Source organism: Triticum aestivum, chromosome 7A (assembly GCF_018294505.1).
Source record: "Triticum aestivum cultivar Chinese Spring chromosome 7A, IWGSC CS RefSeq v2.1, whole genome shotgun sequence".
Lineage (NCBI taxonomy): Eukaryota > Viridiplantae > Streptophyta > Magnoliopsida > Poales > Poaceae > Triticum > Triticum aestivum.
Genome location: NC_057812.1, coordinates 50,452,674 through 50,471,180, shown reverse-complemented (window position 1 = coordinate 50,471,180; position 18,507 = coordinate 50,452,674). Strand labels below are relative to the sequence as shown.

Genomic DNA, 18,507 nt, shown 5'->3' with positions numbered 1-18,507 from the left:
TGAGAAGCTGTAGCTGGCTCAGAGCACAGAAACAAACACCACACGTACAGTTCCCAACCGACATGACACGAACACGACCATACAACTGAAACACCGAATCGGATGTACAGCTCCCCACACACAGCAAGATTCATCCGCAACGATTCTTGTCGTAACGTCATCGGAAACATGCTTCGATCATCAGTGGATCCATCTATCGATCGCGACCGCGACAATGCATGATCAATGGACAAGGAGCCTGCTGAGTGCTCTTGACTTGACATGGCCTGTTGTCTTGTTGATGGTCATTCAGCTGCAGAGCCTGACGGTGCACGCCACCGCCCGCGCCCAGTACTTGAGCCGCGTCTTCACCTCCTCCGTGCTATCCCCTGCAACACCACCCACCACCACCACGTTAGATGAAGAAGAACAACTCGATTCTTGTAGTAGAATTGTAGTGGGAGGCGTTTGATTTGTTTTGCTCGCCTGGGCAATGGGCGGCGAGGAGGTCGGCGTGGCGGCCGTCGCCTGCTCCTGCGGTGCCAGGGGCTGGTCGAGGTCCTCGTCGGTGAGGCTCCTCGCGCGGCCCACGCCGTCGCCGCCACAAGGTGATGACGCGGCGCCGGTGCTGCCCGTCTCCTCGGCGGCGACGACCACGGGCTTCGGGCGCCGTGGCCACGCAGCCTCCCACTGAGCTCCGTGCCTGAACCAGACGTCCTGAGCCTCCTCCGCCTCCCTGCTGGTCGCGGCCATACTCACAATGTTCTTGTGGCGGCGTGGCGGAGGCTGGGGCGGTGGTGTCGACGGGTTGGATGAGCAGGTGGAGGACGGTGCGGTGGTTATCGCGGCGGCGCCGGCTGCATAGCCGGGCTCGGAGTCGGAGGTCGACATCTCGTCGCTCTGCTATGCTCTGCTTCTCCCGTGTGGTGGATGTGGCGTGCAGAGGGGCGAGGTCGGAGCCATATGTATGCTGGATTGCTGGTGGGGTCCGTCTAGGACTCTAGGTGGATGTTGTCTGGTTCGGATGGGATGGCTGTTGGAATTGATTTCTTGTTGTAAAAAGTCTCAGAGATAAAACGGGGAGTCTTTTTTTTTTGGAAAACCTCCATATATTAATTAATTTGGAAAGGTTATTACAACCGTTCATTGCAAAATTCGCCACATAGACCGGAACACTATTGAGAAGAATCTCATCAGATCTACTAATAAAGCTAAACTTCGCAATTTTGTGAGCCAGCCCATTGACTAGCCGATTGATTTTCGCAATTTTAAATTTTTTGATCATACTGGATGTACTCAAGGCTTATTTCTTCATATCAACGAGAGGAGATCTGTCAGCCTTCTCATTTGCAAGGAAAGAGCGAACAAAATCACAACCAGTCTCTGGAATAATGGACTGGTAAAGAGTAATACTGATATAAAAGCCTGCCAGGCATGCACGCAGTTCAGCTTCATTCCCGCTGGAACATTAACCCAGAAAGTCTCACGAAGAAATAATAGCTTCATCAGATGAGTTCCTAGCAACCACCTCCACACTGGCGGCATTATTACTCTCCACATAACTAGCATCGACATTGACCTTGATATAATCAACTGGGGAAGGTTTCCACAACACATGATCTTATAATGGTGTGAAAACTGGTATAGCACCTTCCATTTTTTCCTTTACCTTTGTTACCAGGAACAACCTCAATAGTGTCGTGACATGATGTAAAAGAAGACCAATAATTATACACAAAAATTGCAGAAGCAGCAATGGATTCCTTCCCTTTTCTGAATATTAAATCATTTCTCAGGTGCTAGGCTCGCAAGAAAAAAAACAAAATTTGCTCGCAAGCTCAAATGATCCAACAAAATCAAAAGCCAATTTGGTCCCGAGAATTTGAACAACTCTTCATCAGGAATATTCCATGACTCTCTCAAAGCCAATTGAAGAGCATGAGCCCGTGAACAATAACGAGAGCATGAAAAGTGCTTTCATCTTCTACTCCATAAATAGAGCACATACCTGAAGTAATATGATGGTGTTTAACTCTATTAGTTTGGACCATCAAGCAATCGGATGCGCCACGCCATGCAAAAATCCTTATCTTCTAAGGCATATTAGCCTTCCAAAGCCTTCGTTCTCCATTTGGTTTGGCACTAGATTGACCCATTTTATCCTGACTATCCTTCAACTCAAACGCTAAATTGTACGTATTTTTGATGGAAAATATACCATATTTCTCATAGTGCGACACAATAAAATCCTCATCCCCATAAGCGTGAATACGATTCTTAAGAATCCCCTGTACTGAGCAAGTGCTGCATGCCTGCATCCATCCAAATGTGTACTGGCGGTGAGCTCCAGAGAAGTTGATGCACAAGACTCTGTTTTGGGCGGGCCGACAAGGACGACGTCGATTCTAGACCGATGCCCTGGCGTCCAAAGTCCATATAGCCTATTGTGCATCCTCATCTTACAGGGCCAATGCCCACGGTGTTCAAGGTCCGACGCCCGCACTACCATCCGTCAGCATGGCCTTTGACCGCCGACGAAAGGTCTGGAAGGTAGCTCGTTTCACACCCGTGCCGTAATCTAGTCTAGACGAGGACAAGTAGCATGAGGTCCATGAGCCAATGCAGCACAAATACGAGGTGTCAACTTATTGATAGTACTATATCACCATCTACAGTTGACTTTTGAGCACGGGTTTTACAGAGCACTTTATTTTGAAGTTTAGAAAACCACATTTTTAGGTTTTGAATTTTTTCAAATTCTGTGTGCATGAACGTATAACAATGCAATATACCGGACCAAAATTTAAGCAACATACATGCTTGCATGTAAAAGATACAAAAAAGGCAAAATACATGAAAATCAGTGGCTTGTTTTTTGGTAGAAATTTTGTCTTTTTTTGTGCAGCACGTAATACAACATATTATTGAATGAAATTTCACACCCCCCCAATCTTTTAAGCATCTTTCTGGAGCAGTTCAAAATAAACTGCTCCCTTGCCCCATGTTCTGAAAATCAGTTTTACACTAACAGCCTGCTATTTCCCGCTATACCGCTAAATTTGCAGCCATTTAGCCCACTAAACCGTTACACAAAACCATCCTTCTGCCTTATTCTTTGTTCTTGTTTCTGATATATGTCATGCATTGATGCAAAGCTTGCTTATTGAATTAGGACACCTGATTGGTGCACTAGTAGAAAACAGGGCTTTGGTCACGGGGCAGTTTTCACATTAGTCCCGGTTCAGTCAAGAACCGGGACTAACGTGAGCATTTATCCCGGTTCACCTGGGCCCTTTAGTCCCGGTTCGTGCCACGAACCGGGACTAAAGGGTGCGATGCCCATTAGTCCCAGTTGGTGGCACCAACCGGGACTAAAGGTTAGACCTTTAGTACCGGTTGGTGCCACCAACCGGTACTAATGGATTTTGAGGCATTAGTACCGGTTCATGGCACGAACCGGTACTAAGGGTCCCATTTTCAAACTCTCCCCCCCTAGACCGCCTTTTCAGTTTTTAGAAAAAAAAGAAAATGATGGAAATGTCAAAAAAAATAAAATAAAATAAGTTTCCCATGTGATATGTGGTCTACTTGTTGGGAAAATTTAGAAATATGAATTTCGACTTTATTTGCAAAATCTCTCTGGAATTTGTAAAATGGGCATAACTTTTGCATACGAACTCGGATTAAAAAAAATTTATATAAAAAATCATCTACTCGAAAAGTTACATCCGAATTTAACTGGGGGAACCCCGTTAAACATTTTCAAAATCCTCGAAAACCTAACAGAAAAACAGTTACGGGGCTTTTAAGATCTAGAGTGGAAAAAATCGAAAAAATTACTAGTCAAATCTGGTCAAACAGTGGTCAAACTGTCGTCAAACAATGGTCAAACTAATTATTCTAGACTATTAGTGTTACTAAATAATTATTTCAGTTATTTTGAATTTTGGTCAAATCTGGTCAATCTGTGGTCAAACTAATTATTCAAGAAATATTAGTGTTACTAAATAATTATTGTTTTTTAAAACAATAGTTTCAAACTCAAACAGTGAAATGTGTCACTTCATGCTCAAGCAAAATTCATGAAGGTTAATAGGATTGACATCTTATTATTGTCAGGAAAACAATAAATGCAGACTTGGAAACGAGAGAGAATAGAACCTGGAAGTTAAGCGTGCTCAGGCTGGGGGAGTGGGAGGATGGGTGATTGTTCGGGAAGTTAGATGATTTGGAATGATGAGGGGTGATTAGAGGATAAATTGAGCAGTGATGAGGGGTGGTGATTACACACTAGAGGTTAAAATAATTCAGAAATTTGAAAATAAAAAAAATTCAATTTTTTTTTTCAAAAAAAAATCATAAAATTTCCTTTAGTCCCGGTTGGTGTTACCAACCGAGACTAAAGGTGGAGCTCCACGTAGCCGCGCCCTTTAGTCCCGGTTCGTGTAAGAACCGGGACTAAAAGGGAGAGGCATTAGTACCGACCTTTAGTCCCGGTTCGAAAACCGGAACTAAAGGGGCCTTACCAACCGGGACAAAAGCCCCTTTTTCTACTAGTGGTGCTTGATGTTCGGACATGCATATATGTCAAGTATATGCGATATATCATATATGATATTTGATTGTATACTTTATTTTTTTATTTTTCATGATCTAAGAAAAAGCGCTAAATGGGCTTAGCTTCGCTAGCTGTAGCTCCACTATAGCTTTTCATAGCGTCTAGCCTAGCCGCCGCTAAATGGTGAGTCATAATGCTGCTCTCTATCTAGCATAGTGATAGTACACATACTCCCTCCATTCGATAATGTAATGTGGATAGCGAGAGAGGGATTGCAGCATCCGAGCTCCACTGCTCCCTATATTTAAACATTTCGAAATTTGTATTTTTGAAGTTTCAAAAAAATGTGAAATGTTTCATGGGGATACATATAAACATTCTGAATACCCGTGGCAAGTTTTGGTAGTAATCTCGTTTTGTCTGAGGCTATAGAAAAAAAACAAATTTCTGACACTATATCTCTACTACTATAAAATAAGCAAACGTTAACTCCCCTAAACGCACCCCGCTTACTGTACACAGAAGAAAACACATCAATTGGAGGGTCAAGATAAGCCTACTCAATGGGATCTAACCGTCAATACAGAAAAGTATCCCTGACGTTGTACGATAAGCAATTTAGGTGGGCGGACGAAACTCTGCCGTCCTTGAGCCAACGCCAACAAAAAGAAAAGAAAAAAACACACCGAAACAGCCACATCCGCTCCAAAATTAGCGGCGACCAATCCTCCTGCCGCTCTTCAGAGTTGCCCTCCACCGAAACGCCCGCGCCGAGGACGCCCGCACCAACGACGCCAGACGACGCCGACGACGCCCGCGACATCCACGACGACAGCCTCCTCGCCAACACAGGTGCATGCTTTCTCTTCAATCTTTCAGACGCCGTCGCCCACACTGACGCGACTGTCTCCGGACTGCGCATCGGCGGCGGCAAACTCCTCGGCATGCACCTTTGCACGCATCTTTCAGACGCCGTCGCCCACACTGACGCGACTGTCTTCGGACTGCGCATCGGCGGCGGCAAACTCCTCGGCATGCACCTTTGCACGCATGTGAAGATGTTAACAATGACATCCGTTCATTGCTCCTGTTTCTGTTCTGCATAGTTCTACATAAATAGTGAAATCATGGTTAATCCACATACTAGGATCTATGTTTGTCCATGTAATCGATGCAAGAGATGAACCATATGTCGTGAGCATATGTTATGAAAACCAATCATAAAGTGCATGAGCAAGTGAAATCATACCACAGATCCTCAGCAGATCCCCATGGTACTGAAAATTTGATACCACTGACCTAACCTATGACTGAAACAAATCTTTGTAGTTTGCCACAATGTTCTGTCAAAATCATATGACCATAAGAAAATACACTCTATGCATGAGGCCTCTTGATCGAAAGCGACAATCGCGATTGAATCTATTACAAAGATGTCCCCTCAAAATCATATGACCATAAGAAAATACACCCTATGCATGAGGCCTCTTGACAGCGACAATTGCGATTGAATCTATTATAAAGTACAACATTACATTTCGAGGTTGTTGGTTCCATATTCTAAATGATGGTCTTGCGCTCCATTAAATATAATGATCTCACATGTTTTTACAGGATTCGTATTCGTATGGGCCCTACCACTCCCAACAGGACCCCCACTCCCAGCAGGACGCGCACCCCCTTCCAGGATATAAGCAACAACCAAACATCAGGTATTGATCATAACCCAGTCAGGACGCGCACCCCCTTCCAGGATATAAGCAACAACCAAACATCATGTATTGATCATAACCCAGTCACTCAAGTTCGATACAGTATTACAACTGCTGAACTGTTTCATGATTTGCAGACCCAAAGGAACTAAAAAGGCAGAGGGATAGAGAGCGGTATGCAAAAAATAAAGATGAGATTAATAAGAGAAGGCGTGAAGCCTACAAATGAAAAAAAAAATACCAGTGAGGAAATAGATGGCCTACATAACGGAACACCGGCACAGCTAGCTGTATCACAAGGTAATGATGATCAAATTTCATTATCTATGCCCCAATTGAATTGGCTATAACTTATTTGGAACATGATATGGTGAGTCTCAGTTCCATATAAATGTTTGTATAGATGGGACCTAAACTAACAAAAACCCTATTTTCAGATATACATTCCAGTTAACATTGAACACTTCCATTGGTACCTAGCAGTTATAAATGCCGGGCATCGATGCATCCAGGTGCTCGACTCGCTAGGCCCAGGAATGAGCCGCAAAGACCTCACCGCTATGGTTAGTCATTAGTCCCACTACACCATTTTTTGATAACACGATTTCTGTTATTGTTCGGTTGTGATGCTAATACTTTTTCATTTATTCATTCAACAGCTCAAAGGACTAGAAAATGTATTCGAATATGCATCGCTTCAAGTGGAACTAAAAACTGATAAGTGGAAAGACTTAAACATCTCATCATGGCCAAGGGAAGAGTTTATTAAGAGCAAACTACAAAGAGACTGGTATACCTCCTAACTCAAAGGCTCAAAGTAATTGACTTCCGAAGACTCTGAATTTAGGCTTATTTTGACAGCAATCTGTAGGAGGAATTAGTTTAAATAAGCATGGAGTAGTTTAACATTTTTTGAAAGCAAGCTGCGCACACATCTTACTGAATTTAGGCTCATCTTGAAAGCAAAGTTTTGATAGTTTTTTAGCTTTGACATACAATTTTGATAGTTTGGGGACAGATTTAGTCACTGAACCAATTATGACCAGCACATCATTAAACTTTAGTCTCAATATATCTGAATTTCTATCTCTGGACCATGTGGCGGCAAGCAAGCAAATTAAATTGGTAAACAGTACAATGTACAACTGATTCAGCACTAGAGGTCGGCAGTGATAGCACCAAGCGAAATTCAGTAATTATAACCAGCAAATCATTAAACTTAGTCTGAATATCTCAATTCTATCTCTGGACCATGTGGCTGCAGGCAAGCAAATTAAATTAGTAAACAGTGCAATGCCTATCTCATTGAACACTAGGGCCTGAGAGCAACTAGATTCAGTCAAGCATGCAAGTGAATCTAGAGCAGCAGAAAAATCAGGGAACCAGACCTATGAAATCAAAACGAGAGATAGGTAGAGGGAGGCTTGACCTTGGATTGTTGCTGCCCCATGGCTGGGCGTCATCCCGTGAGAGAAGCCTCACTCCTCCTCTCCCTACATCAAGTTGGTGCAGGTGCGTGGTGAGTTGGAGGCTGGCTGCATCCATTGGCGTGTTGAGGTCTCCTGCAGCCCAGCACGAACACCAACAGAGCAACAAGGTGTGAGGAACACGCATACACTCCTGTAGAATTGAATCAAATAGAGAGGGGAGGCGGGAGGTGGCGCACTTTTTCCTTGAGTGAGTGCTGCTAAAAATCCATGGCTGGGTGTCTTCATCCTCCTCGCTGTGCATAGAGTCCAGTTGCTGTGTGCGTGAGGCAGGAACGTACATCTCATCTCAGGGAAGGGAAGAAGAAGAAATCCAAGAGGAAAGGAGAAGGGGGCGGACCTGTATGTCGTCGGGGTAGCCTTCCTGTCCCGGAGCCACGGGGTAAGGTCGCCGGAGCCAGACGGAGCAGATCCAGCGCCGGCGCACGCGCATCCAGCGCCTCCTCGCCCAGCAGCACCATCAGCGGCGGATAAAAATTCAACCTTTGACCTACGGGGTGTGAGAGAGCGGCCGCGCTGGTGACGAAGGGGAGGGCAGCCTGACCAGGGAGCGCCGGCGATGGTGACGAATGGGAGGGGGCGGCCTGACCAGGGAGCGCTGGCTATGGTGGAGAGAATGGGGAACGGAGGAGATTGTGAGGGAGTGGTGGGGAACTATCCCGAGAAGAATCTGAGGCGGCAGTGGAGATGATGACTGCGGTTTTTTTTTAGAAATCTGACGTTTTTTTCTTAATACTACTATGTAGAGTACTGTACTAGGCAGTGACGGGAGAGATTGTGATTGATCACGGCCTTGTCCGAACCAAAAAAGAAGTTGTCTTATTTTTATCGGTCGTGTCCGATTCACCTCACATTATAATAATAAAAATTAGATCCAGAATAGATGTTTTTACTATAGACTAGGATACATGTGTTGGATCAGAAATATGTCACACTTTTTGAAAATATAATTTGAGTGACATGATAACATTTTGTAGCAATCTGATACCATGTTAACTTGTTTTGTTTGAGACGTGCGTTGCACGTGCATGCTTACTAGTAGGAAAAAAGTGTGCCATTTTTTGTCAGAAATTTCTCTTTTTTGTATTTCCCAAAATACAAAGTATTTTGTTTTCAGCTTTTTACCAGGCCTTAGGAATGTGTGTATGTATTCACATATTTAATATAAGATTTTTTGAAGCAACAAAAATGTGTTTTTCAAAAATTTCAACTACCAGGAGCCCTGGAGCCCGGTTGCTGCAGCCACTTTTCGTGTGGATAGCGGGCTACAGAGTGGAGCTATTTAAAGCTTTGATAAAGACAGAAACAAAAAATAGGGGTCTTGATACTTGATCTAACAATGGCTAGTGACCACATCTACCACATTGGTTCCAAATTTTTGACACTCGATCGAGAACTAAATTTTTGACACTCATACTTCATGAGCTCCCCCACTTTGGGCACGAGGCAGGACCAACCAACGACGAACTTAACCGTGCAGAAGGCAAGCTTGCATACGGCAATAGTGGCGGAGGACCTTCTTGGGCATCAGCTCCGTGACCCCAGATTTTCCGTACATGCATCCGGTCCTCTTGCTGTAGGCCTCTATGCAAAGTTTCAGCCTCCCGCCTTCCTCCACGCACACGACATGCCGGGTAAGGGTGATGATGCTGTCGGCGAGGTCCACGCGAAATGTCCCATCTCGAGCGTCAAGCAGTACGAAGTCCTCGTCTGCGCCGGTCGTGCCGGAGACGACGACGCGGATTCCTAAGGTTTTGGGCCACCGGCCCTGGGTGACCTCGGCGGAGATGACGGTGGCCTCGATCGCCCTGGCGAGCGGGGCGGCGGTGAGCTCCAGCGAGCAGCGACTGCTGGAACAGGTGGTGCGCGCGGGGTGCTGGTTGCCTGCGTCGGCGGAATTGTCACTGCCGAAATCACGTCCATATGTCACAACTTTGGAGATGAACTCTTCGTCTTCGCGCTCCGGGGCTCCGCCCTTGAGTTTGAGCTGGACCTCGACGTCGACGGGGCGGCGAACACGACGGTGCGGGACGGGCCTGTGAGCTTCAAGAAGGGATCCTGCAAGCATCATTTGCACTCGTTAATGGATCAGTTGATGTCAGCTACAGATGATGGTTCAGAGGAAAAACAGACCTGTTGAGTGAGGTTTAGGGAGGCTTCCCTCCTGCGCCCTGTATTTTGATTTTCGGTTTGTGTTTTTTTTCGTCCTTGGCCGAAATGGCCGAATTTCGGGAATTTTAAATTTTTCGGCAAAATCTCGGACGAAATTTCAAAATCAAAATCTGAAAATTTGGCCAAAATTTGGCCGAAATTTGGCCGAAATTCGGACGAAATTCAAACAAGATTTGAAATAAAACAGGCCATAAATATAGCAGCGCAACAACCATCAGGTTTGATCATGTAAATTTCAGCAAATAAGCTCTAGGGATTAATAAAACTGTACCTGTCCAACATAACAGGCACACTTTAGTTATAAAGTGGCCTCCAACATAACCCTTAACAGTCCAACATCAGTTCAACCATCACAGCATAGTTCAGAGTCTAAATAGTCCGGTACAGCCAACAGACTTAAAGTATTACACATAGAAACAACAGCTCCAAAAGACAACTATCAAAGCATGACATTGAAACAGCAGCTCCAAGCTTGCCTACATCCAAAAGCTTCTTGATACCCTTGGTTATTCTTCAAGTGCCATTTCTGGTTTAGAGAAAATAGAGGAAGGGTCAGGATGGAGGTAGTTCTGCATCGGAATTATTTTCTGCCACTTTGTGCATTAAAAATAAAATGGACTAACAGGACAAGTCGCTAGTAGAACAATAGTCAAATTTATGCATGCTCATGAATCAAATAACAAATCTACTACAGCAATGTAGTTTTATATTCACCAAAAAGCTTCAGGAGCAAAGGTAAAATGCCTCCATATACTAGAATGATGAATTATAGTTTACAGTTTTTACTCCAGCACAACAAAACTCTAAGGATACAAAGAAAGCAACATAGACACAAACAGCCCACTGTTGGCTTGGACTAGCCATTTGTCAATTGTCATACAAAAGGAAAATCCACGGTGAAAAATGTGAATCAAAATTCATGCATAAGCTCAAACATATTGCAGGACAAATACAGTGGTTAATATACCTATAAAACAACAGCTCCAAGCTTGCATACATCCAAAAGCTTCTTGATATCCTTAGTTCTTCATGTGGCATTTCTAGTTCATATAGAGAAAACAAAGAAAGGATCAGGATGGATGTAGTTCAACATCAGAATTTTCTTCTTCCACTTTGTGCATAATGAAATAAAATGGACTAACAGGGAGGTGTCTAATGCAACAATAGTCAAGTGGTAACATTTCAGGATAACATAAATACATTGCTTAACATGACAACGAAGGCTAGGCATGGATAGAAAGTTTATACATCTAAGAAACTAGCAGCTCCAAGTAACTAAAATTTTCTAAGCAATTATCATGAATCATAAAACACTAGAAAGAAGAGACTTGCCAGCAGATTTCTAAGCAGCGGGGTATAGGCTGTTGACGCCCTTGGTCTTCTTCTTGACAAGCCGTACAGATCTACGGGTCTCCAAATTGCCATCTGTTGGTGGTGCATCCTTTTCCACTTGAATTTGTGTCTCTTTTTCCACTTGCATTTGCGCCTCTTGCTGATCATGCATGGATGGAGCATCTTCCCCATCCTCACTCACCCCATCATTATCCTCACTCTCACTATCAACAAATACTTTCTCTTCAAAATCAATGACAGTGAATACCAGATGTATGTGTGTTTCAGATTCAGATTATATACCAAACCAAAACATTGTGAGACTCCTTTGTGACTACCAGATGCATGCATATTTCAGATTAATAATCTCACTGCTGTACGTTCAACTCATGAAGACTCACTTTTTCTTAACCCCGTATGATATATGCATTTGCCGAGCCATTTACCAGGGACCTCTCCTAAATCTAAAGCAGCACAAGCAGACACAGATTATAACCAAGAAACAAAGCAACATCAATTTGAAATTGCTCAAGAACTGAAACTGCATACACGTACTTGGACGAGACAAATTGCTGAAGACTGAAACTGCATACACGTACTGAAACTGCATCAAGAACATTTGTACCCTTCCAGTCAAGCGGATGCCCTCCATGCTGCTGCCGCTGCCCCGTGCTACTGCCTCCGTTGAACTGGTCGGCTCGCGCTCCATCAGCTCCGTTGCCGCAGCAGCTGAGCACCACGCTGCAGTCTTGGAGAAGGGCCGCAGCCACCGAGCTCCGTTGCCACAGTCTTGGACAGGAAGTGGATGGGGTGGAGGCGAGGAGATGTGGAGGAGGGCCGGAGAAGTGAGCGCCTTGGCCAGAGATGTGGAGGAGGGCGAGGAGATGTGGCCTGTGCGCAGCGGCGGCGCCGCACACAGGAGGAGGGACAGGGAACGAGCGATTCTAGGGTTGGCTGTTTCGGTTTCGTGGTTTTGTCTCAGCTGGAAGGCTCTGGAAGCTGGGCCGGTCAAAAAAATTCAAACTGGGCCAAATTATTCGGCCGATAGGCCCATATATTGGGCCCTAGCGAGATGGCCGAAATTCGGCCAAAATTTGTTTTTTTCGGCCGAAAATCAAAACGCAGCCTGCGCCTGAAGATGACATTGCGATTATGATCCACCGAGTCTCGGGTGGCGACAAGGACGTAGACCTCCAGCGGCCACTGGAGGCCCCCGCTGAGCTCCGTGACCTCAATGGAGAAGATCTGCAGGCAGGTTTCGGGGCCCGCGTGCGCGGGGGTGGGCTTGCATGTGAAGAGCATGGCTCTCACGCTCGCCGCAGCAAAATCATGGAAATACTTGAAGCCACAAAACATGGAAGTTTAAGTTTGTATCAACTTGCTCATTTTTTTAGAAATAGAGGATGACCCCCGGCCTCTGCATCTGGGAGATGCATACGGCCACTTTATTAATTATTCTCAAGGACCTTACAAAGTATTACAAACAATAAATCTGAATCCATCATCTTGGCAACATATACCGCTACTCCTATCCATATGATGAAGGGATGCTAGCTGGGCCACTACCCAAACCACTCACCTAAACCTAACATCAAAAGCCGGAAACCCCAGCCGAGCCACATACCGGGTCTGGGGCACAATCCGGTCAGACGCACTCGTGTGTCGTCGCAGCCATCTTCCACAGGTCCGTCTTCAGATTATATTGAGGCTTCTACCTTGTCTGGCCACTCTGCCATCGACGTCACCATGACGCCAGACAGCTACCTCCTCCTGTGCGAGTCCATCTCCGCGCATCGGACGCCGAGCCTCCACAGCGCCATGCCGCCTATCTCCGCCGCTATCAATGTGAGAGATGAAGTACCGCTCCACCACGGCAGGTACAAGGTAAGGAAGGGCGAGGTCCCCATCGGAGACACGACCGGAAGAGGAGCACCACAGCCACGAAACAGAAACACCTGCCCGGAGCTGCGACGCAGTAGATCAGACGGGCCGCCACCAGGAACCAGACAAGCTCGCCATGCACGCCCAGCATCCCCATGCCCAAGTCGGCACCTTCAAGAAGGTGACGACACTGTGGCGCCGCCGCCGCTTAGCCACCGGGGCTGGGGTTTTCACCCTGGCGCAGGGGAAGGGGGGAGGCAGGGGAAGTTGAGCCTCGGCGCCGCCACCAAGGAGGGAATGGCGTCCGGGACGCCATCGACGCCGTGACCGCCACCGGCGGCCAAGGGTTTCCCCTGGCCAAGCACCCTGCCGCCACCTCCGAACCAGCCACAACATCAGCAGGCGTGAGCATGCCAGAGATCCAAGCTGGCCGGAGGTCATACGTCACGAGCGGCCCAGAAGCCTCAGATCTGACGAGGGGAGCCCGGGGCCTCCCCGCACCACGACCAGCGCCCACCAGGACCTTGCTGCCTGCGCAGCCGAGGGGACCTGACCAACCTCACCGACGAGCACTCCCCGCCGCCGGAGGAGCACCGTCCGCACCAGTGAGGCCGCGGCCTCAGATCCGGGCCCTCACCATCGAAAGGGAGCGGCCAGAGGCCTCGCCGCCGCCCTCATAGGCAGCCGCGGGGGGGCCCCGGTGACCGCCTCAGGCAGCGGCGAGGAGGAGGGGAAAGGGGAGGTGGCGGCACGAAGGAACCCTAGGTCGCCCCCGAGTCGCCCTCGGGAGAGCGACGCGCGGGGGTGGGGGGGTGAAACAGAGATCTCAATGACGATCACTAATCAAAGAGGAAATATTTGAAATAATTAGACAGTACAACTCTTCGAGGAACCTTGGGAAATTTAGTACAGTATCTCAATGTAGATAGTGCACAATGTATATGTTCAAAGCTTCAGGTATAAGATCATAGTAGATATCTCCATTTCCGAACCTAAAAATTCTAAAATAAAATTGCAGCATGCTTGACACAAAGAAACTAATTTTGTGAATTATTTGTATCGTTCCAATTTTTATTGGGTGTATATCCTAAACATGAGGTGTGCAGTACAGAAATGAAAGAGTATAACGTTGATATATAACCATCCTATTAATTTATGATTTGCTACAAAAAAAATCTAGATTGGTAAAAAATGAAGGAAGTGTATGGAAACAACAGTAGATCCATCATTTGATCGAGTTAATTACACGATAGTACCACATCTGGGGCGGTGGTGGCGAATTGATACCATTTTTGAAAAAAATTACGTGTCAGTACCACATTTGAGTCGAACCGTTGCGAATCGGGCTAAACCTCATATTTCTAAGTATTGAAGCTGGAACTGACCGCCCGGGCCCACGCCTCAGCTACTACACTGGCGAATCGGTACCCGCCCGCTCGCTCGATAGGTGCGGTCCGGCTCGAACTGGACCGGCCCGTGCTCTGTCTCTCTCTCCTTTCCTCTGTTCCTCTTTTTGTCGATGAACCCTAGCTCCACCGCACGTCTGTATGGCGATGGCGGCGGCGACCCCGGGCGGTGGTGGCGGCAGCGGCGGTGGCGGCAACGGAGATGGCGGCGGCGCAAATAATCCCCTCTTCGGCAGCCGCGCGGCAGGAGGAATCGACGAGAGATCTCCAATCGAGGGCGGCGACGGCTACTCGAGCTCTGACTCGTATTCTAGCAACGACGACGAGTTCATGGAGCCCGCACTGTCCATGGAGCAGCGGGTACGGCTGGCACAGCAATGGGTGGCGAACCCTAGCTGTAGCCACGAGCTGACCCACGGCTTCGGCGGCGTCCTATAAGTTTTCTCTCTTTTTTTGTTCTCATTTAATTTGTAATTAGGGTTATAGTGTATTGATTAGGCAAATTACATGTGAATTGTAGTTTATATGAAGACATATGGAATGTTAGGATCCATTTTGACAATAATGATCTGTTAGAGAGGAAGTTAAGCTGTTCAGTATCTGAATATGGTTGCTTTGATGGAAACACAAGGCTTTAGTATTGATGATTCACTGCTGTTTTACATGGAGACCCCAGGAGAGCAGGGTTTGGAATTGGTTGATAGTAATGTTAAACTACAGTTGATCAAGAGGCAGAATGAGGAGAGTTTGGTGTTTAATTTGTTATTTAGGGCTTGTCCACCAGCTGTTAATGTAGCATAGAAGGATTTTGCAGAGAAGCAAAATTTAGATCCTATTGTTTATTCTGAGCCTGTGGTTTATGATCTGGTTGATCCTCCTGTTTATGATGTTGATCAGCAAGGTGTTGCTTATGAACGTCAGAGTAGCTGCTCTATTGCACCTGTAGGCCCTGCTGTTTTAACACAAGAGAGCAGGAGTGTTGTAAATCCAAAGTTAAAAGAAGTTGTGGAAGAAGAACAAGATGGCTATGATGCCAGTTATGCATCTTCATCTGAAGGGCAATATGATAGTGACACTAACCCTTATTATATGGGGGATTTAAGGCCTAACTATAATGAGGAAATGAATAATGCTGAAGACATGGAGATGGAAGAGGGAAACAGACAGAGAGAACCAGAAGAGGAAGAGGAAGAAGTACAAGAACAAAACGAGGAAGAAACAGAGGAAGAAGAATCAGAAGAAGAAACAGAGGAGGAGGAACCAGTGCATTATGAGGATGACACAGAGGTAGAGGAATTATTTGAATTGGAGGATGATGAGCCTATTGTTCAAGAAGAGGAAGAAAAAAATATTTGTGCCAGCAAAGAAGAAGCAGAAGCTGCAAGTAAGGAGGGGACCAACAACAAGGTCACATTCCAGTGTTTTAGAAGAAGTGCAACCTGATTGGAAACCATCATCAGATGAAGAAGATAATAGTTTACTTAAGGACATTGAAGATGATGGGTTTCAGCCACTAGCATTTGTGCTACCTGAAAAAAGGAAGAGCAGGGCAAAGAAGAGGCCACCTAGAGTATGGTACAATGAGGATTTGGAGCAACCACACCAACAACTACAACTGCAAATGTGTTTCAGAGATCAACATCAATTTAGAGATGCTGTGTTAAGCCTGCACATCACTCAGTGCAGAGACTTCAAGTATCACAGGAACTCAGATCAGAGGATCATTGTGCATTGCAAGAATTCATAATGCAAGTTCTGCATTGTGGCAGCTGTTATAAAAGGGGAAAACACTTTTGCAATTAAGAAGATGAGATTACAACACACTTGCCCTAGTTCTACTGAAACAAGCAGGGTAAGTGCCAAGTGGCTTGCAAAGCAATATGAGCCACTATTCAGATCTGATGTCAGTACTAGCATACATACACTTATTGATGCCTGCATGGAAAAGTATGGTGTGGATGTGCCCAAGGCAATGGCATATAGGGCAAAAAACCTAGCTGTTGAGGCTGTGTTGGGAGATCATAGGAAGCAATACCCAAAGCTGAGAGACTATGCTCAGACTGTCATGGATACAAACCCTGGAAGTAGGGTTGTAGTCACCACTGTAACTCCAGCACCCACTCAAGAAATCCCACATCCATGACCCAGATTCCATGCAATGTTTTACTGCATCAATGGAGCAAGGGAGGGATTTCTACAGGGGTGTAGACCATTCATTGGTTAGTTCATTTTAGCTTGTGCACTACTTTGATTTTTTTTAGTTTCAATAGCTTGCACATATAAATGCATTTAACATGTTATGTTTACATCATGTTTTAGGTGTTGATGGATGTTTTATCAAGCTGACCACTGATGCACAAATCCTTGTTGCCACTGGTAGAGATGGCAATAACAACATATACCCACTGGCATTTGGCATTGTTGGACAAGAGGACAAAGCAAACTGGTGCTGGTTTCTACACCAACTGAAGATTTGTCTTGGAGGAGAAGTTGGACAGTATGGTCCATATACTATAATGTGAGACAGACAGAAGGTATGTCTATCCACCTTGCATTGCCTGCTAAATATGTGTTGACATGTGTATTACACATTAGCTTAGCTGTTTAAATTGTGTGCACCAGGGGCTACTGTATGCAGTGAGTAAAGTTTTCCTAACAGTAATCAAAGATTCTGCTTAAGACACATATATGCAAACTTCCAAAATGCTGGCTTTAGGGGGGAAGACCTTAAGAAGTGCATGGATAATGCTAGTTATGCATATAATGAACACAAATTTAATAAAGCAATGGATGATCTCAAAGCTGAGAGTGAGCAAGCTTGGCAGTGGCTTAGTGCAATACCCAAGAATACCTGGGCTAGGCATGCATTTGACACAAATTGCAAGACTGACTTAGTTGTCAACAATTTGTTTGAGGTGTTCAACAAGTACATCCTAGATCATAGGAAAAAACTAATAAGAACTATGTGTGATGGCATAAAGGATAAGCAGATGGTCAGGTGGCATAGGAATAGAGAGAGTGGAAAGGAGGCTAGATGGGAGACCACACCACATTACAGTGAGAAGTTGGAGAGTGAAAAGGAAAGGGCCAGGTACTGCAAACCCATTCAAGCAGGTGTTAACTTGTGGCAAGTAACTAGTGGGGAGCAAACACATGCTGTAAATTTGGAACTTGAAACCTATGGTTGCAGAAAGTGGGACCTCAGTGGCATCCCATGTAACCATGCCATCTCAGCAATTAACAAGGCAAAAAGGTTTCCAGAGGACTTTGTAAGCAAATTTTTCAAGAAACCATATTACTTGGCAGCATATGAACCTATGATATATCCTGTCCCTGGTGAGCATGACTGGACAAAGACCCAAGGTCCAGACATAGAACCACCAGCATTTAAAATCAAGAAAGGAAGAAGGAAAGAGAAGAGGATAAAGGGAAAATTTGAACTTCCAAAGCCAAAGTCCACCTCAAGAATAGGGACAATTACTTGTAGCAATTGTGGATTGCAAGGGCATAAATACACAAGTTGCCTTAAACAGTTGAAACCTGAGTTGGCCTTAAGAAAGAACAAACATGTGGTAAGCCCCTTTGAACTACTTCTTCAGTTTGTTGTTTCTGTAAATTACCTTTCTCCCTTGTACATTTTTTACTTTTAGTATTATTAAGTGTGTTTCCTTTGAATTGTTTTCCAAGCCTGCTGCAAGGAATTCACAAGGAAGAGGTGTTGCTCCTACAGCTCCTGCAGCAACACCTAGAGTTGCTTCAGCAACACCTAGAGCTCCTGCACCAACAACTAGAGCTCCTGCACCAACAACTAGAGCTCCTGCACCACCAACAACTATAGCTTCTGCACCAACAACTAGAGCTCCTGCACCAATACCAAGAGCTGCTCCAGCTGGAGGAAGAACTGGAAGTGCTACTGGTAGAGGTGGTGGAAGTGGTGCTGGTAGAGGTGCTGGAAGAAGGTCTGGTGGTGGAAGAGGATC

At 45.6% G+C, this 18,507-nt stretch overlaps 3 protein-coding genes across 6 annotated transcripts; all 3 read right to left on the bottom strand.

Moving 5' to 3' along the window:
- Positions 1-288: 288 nt before the first annotated feature.
- LOC123152978 (uncharacterized) lies at positions 289-893 on the bottom strand. Its single transcript, XM_044572320.1, has one exon. It carries the CDS (start codon positions 868-870, stop codon positions 289-291), a length of 582 nt encoding a protein of 193 aa, XP_044428255.1. The 5' UTR covers positions 871-893.
- A 4,103-nt stretch (positions 894-4,996) lies between these two features.
- LOC123150322 (uncharacterized) lies at positions 4,997-8,365 on the bottom strand. Of its 4 annotated transcripts, XM_044570180.1 has the most exons (5): positions 8,077-8,351; positions 7,916-7,972; positions 7,679-7,811; positions 5,578-5,645; positions 4,997-5,487 (listed from the first exon to the last, which is right to left on the bottom strand). In XM_044570180.1, the coding sequence occupies exons 1-5, from the start codon at positions 8,195-8,197 to the stop codon at positions 5,405-5,407; spliced, it is 462 nt and encodes a 153-aa protein (XP_044426115.1). In that variant the 5' UTR covers positions 8,198-8,351; the 3' UTR covers positions 4,997-5,404. The 4 variants fall into 4 exon arrangements, 3 of the variants coding, with proteins under 3 accessions (XP_044426115.1, XP_044426114.1, XP_044426116.1); XR_006475051.1 differs by having other exon boundaries at positions 4,997-5,645; positions 7,916-7,992; positions 8,077-8,365; XM_044570179.1 differs by having other exon boundaries at positions 4,997-5,645.
- Positions 8,366-10,138: 1,773 nt separating this feature from the next.
- LOC123152977 (uncharacterized) lies at positions 10,139-12,542 on the bottom strand. Its single transcript, XM_044572319.1, has 6 exons — positions 12,362-12,542; positions 11,796-12,239; positions 11,642-11,704; positions 11,241-11,483; positions 10,876-10,948; positions 10,139-10,434 (listed from the first exon to the last, which is right to left on the bottom strand). The coding sequence occupies exons 1-4, from the start codon at positions 12,540-12,542 to the stop codon at positions 11,251-11,253; spliced, it is 921 nt and encodes a 306-aa protein (XP_044428254.1). The 3' UTR covers positions 10,139-10,434; positions 10,876-10,948; positions 11,241-11,250.
- Positions 12,543-18,507: the final 5,965 nt, after the last annotated feature.

Bases quoted from the DNA above. Each gene is read 5' to 3' on its own strand.
- LOC123152977 (XM_044572319.1), bottom strand. From the start codon at position 12,542: ATGCTCTTCACATGCAAGCCCACCCCCGCGCACGCGGGCCCCGAAACC. The intron at 12,240-12,361 runs GTTTTGATTTTC...TGACCGGCCCAG, and splicing joins CATCTTCAGGCGCAGGCTGC to CTTCCAGAGCCTTCCAGCTG. The intron at 11,484-11,641 runs GTGAGTCTTCAT...TTGATTTTGAAG, and splicing joins TCATACGGGGTTAAGAAAAA to AGAAAGTATTTGTTGATAGT.
- LOC123152978 (XM_044572320.1), bottom strand. From the start codon at position 870: ATGTCGACCTCCGACTCCGAGCCCGGCTATGCAGCCGGCGCCGCCGCG.
- LOC123150322 (XM_044570179.1), bottom strand. From the start codon at position 8,197: ATGGTGCTGCTGGGCGAGGAGGCGCTGGATGCGCGTGCGCCGGCGCTG. The intron at 7,973-8,076 runs GTCCGCCCCCTT...CTCTATGCACAG, and splicing joins GCTACCCCGACGACATACAG to CGAGGAGGATGAAGACACCC. The intron at 5,646-7,678 runs GTCAAGCCTCCC...CTATTTATGTAG, and splicing joins TGGGGCAGCAACAATCCAAG to AACTATGCAGAACAGAAACA.